At 43.2% G+C, this 2,354-nt stretch overlaps 1 protein-coding gene across 6 annotated transcripts in view; it reads right to left on the reverse strand.

Moving 5' to 3' along the window:
* Positions 1 to 2,354, reverse strand: part of Chchd6 (coiled-coil-helix-coiled-coil-helix domain containing 6) — a 264,538-nt gene that overhangs the window by 234,209 nt on the left and 27,975 nt on the right. For all 6 annotated transcript variants that reach the window (XM_023706380.1, XM_023706377.1, XM_023706379.1 and 3 more), the window contains exon 2: positions 1,600 to 1,711. In XM_023706380.1, the coding sequence (XP_023562148.1) occupies positions 1,600 to 1,711 (112 nt within the window). The remainder of the gene's footprint in view (positions 1 to 1,599; positions 1,712 to 2,354) is intronic.

A 2,354-nucleotide genomic window follows, 5' to 3' on the forward strand; every position in this document is an offset into this window, starting at 1 on the left:
TCAGAAATTTTAAATCTTTAAATATTTATTGTCTACCCCTTTCTACTTTGAGAATTCTAATTATATGAATATAAGTTTCTTGATGTTCACACGAAGTGAACTATTATATGACTGATCTGTTAATTCTTCATTTTTATTTTGGACAATTTTTATTGTTATATTCATTTCAGTTTGTAAATAATTTATTTAGAATGTGCAATCTATTATTAATTTCATGCTGTATATTCATTTCAGAAATATTTCTCTAAAATTCACTGTCTACATCTTATATCTTTCACATTTCAATATTTGTCTACAATTTTTAATATATCTAATTATTGATTTTCAATAAAGTTAATGAAAACAACAAAAACAAAAACAAAATGAAGCAACCGCTTCTTTCATTCCACAGCAGACGCTGACACATCACATACTTGGCAATTTTTGCTTTTTTCACTACTTTCTCTTTCTCATTGATGAATCTATCAAAGCACGTTGAGTCCAGGTAGATCCTCCTTCAACCCCCTTCATTGCTCAACTACAATGGGTGGTGGAAATTAAGGTTTTTGGTAGAGTATAGAGGCCTCTGTATTGTAAGGTTTGTAGGATTTTCAAGAATCTCACTTGGCCCCCTCAAAAAGACTCAGGGTGAGTCCTGTCCAGGTAAGACAGCTCTACTGCATATGGGAGCCCTGAGGCAGGCAACATGAGGCAGAGGTGTGAGACTGCCTGGCTGGTGTTTCTGGGCCCTGAGGGTAAATCCATAGCTTTCCAGCCAAGGCATGGACCAAACTGTTCATCCTTTCTACTCTATTGCAGAGACAGCAAACTGTTTCTAAGCAGAGCAGGTCACACCACACCTCTGGGCCTCTGGGTCTAAATCCACCTGTAACCTGACCCACCACCATCTTATCTGTCCAAATCTAGGGAGTCCCTCCTGAAAGCTAAGCCCACTCTGTCCTGTGCTGGACCTCGGGCAAGGCACCCCTCGAGTGCTATAACATAATTCATAATCTTGAGGGAAGAACATTTGGGCCTTAACTAGGGCTACGAGGATCCCAAGGGAGAGGTCCCACTGCCACTGTGTCGTGCGCAGACCATATGCAGTGAAGATCAGTAGAAATGACAGCACTGGATGTAGTGCTTAATGGCACTAAAGTGAATGGCATCCACTGTGATATTGTCTATCCTCTGTAAAGGCAATAGCTCCTCCAGTGTGGCCCCAGGGATGATGTCCCAGGGAAGATGCCCCAGTGGCCAGGCTCAGGTTAAGGTCACAAAGTTGAGAATGATTCTGTGTCTATTATAATCCGTAAAGCAGTTTCCTATCTGAGTTTTCAGAGCAAGTCCTTCTGCCTCATTTTCTCCATGTGAAGAAACTGAAACAGAGTGAAGGAAAAGTCTAGTCCAGACCACAGAAGCCCCAACTACATCTACACCGTGCAGCTATCATCACCCCAAGTCACATCCGTCGGGCAAGAGAACGATGCTCTTAGGATAACATGGGCAAACCAGCCTCACTTACATCATCCAGCTGCAGAGTAGCCACATGGACAGTCAGATGCCACGTGTCCCTCCTATCCCTGCTCCCCATCCCTAGAGCTGATGTGCCTGCCATACCTTTCTGAGGAGCTGTGCAGTCTTGGTCCAGAGTGGCAGGCAGAGGGGCTGGATGCTGGCCTCCTGTGGATGGGTTAGGATCCTTCATGCGGTGGACCACATTCTCAGATAGCTATGGGAAGGATTGAGGAATCAGAAGAGACGGACAGGACAAAGTTACATCACAGAAACTCCTAGCAATTAAAACTCCCTTTATTCATTCAAGACTTCCTGAACATAGTGTCCTTCAGACAAACTCTAATAATCTCATTTTATGCAAAACCTCCCATGATGGCAAATACTTCAGAGCCCCAGGGAAGCAAAGGTTGAAAGTTCAGGAACTGAAGTGGGGGCTGAATTTCTTGCCCAGCACAGAAGCACCTTGCATTTTACAAAGATGTCAGTGGTACCCTGAGTCTTTTCACAATTTGAAAGAAACAAATAATGAAAGAAAGCAAAAATGTTCTTCATATCAACAAATTTCTTTGGATGGTCCAAATTGGAGGGAGCACAGACACAGGAAAACATATCAAGGAGAATGACTATTATACTCCCACTGGGGAGTTCCGTGTGGATCGTGAGGGTTCTCCAGTGTTGCTCAACTGCCTCATGTATAAAATGTGCTACTACCGCTTTGGGCAGGTCTACACAGAAGCCAAGCGTCCACCAGGCTTTGACCGTGTCCGAAATGCTGAGATTGGGAATAAAGACTTTGAGCTTGATGTCCTAGAGGAAGCATACACTACAGAACACTGGTTGGTCAGGATATATAAGGT

Source organism: Octodon degus, unplaced genomic scaffold (assembly GCF_000260255.1).
Source record: "Octodon degus isolate 3935 unplaced genomic scaffold, OctDeg1.0 scaffold00254, whole genome shotgun sequence".
Taxonomy (NCBI): Eukaryota; Metazoa; Chordata; class Mammalia; order Rodentia; family Octodontidae; genus Octodon; species Octodon degus.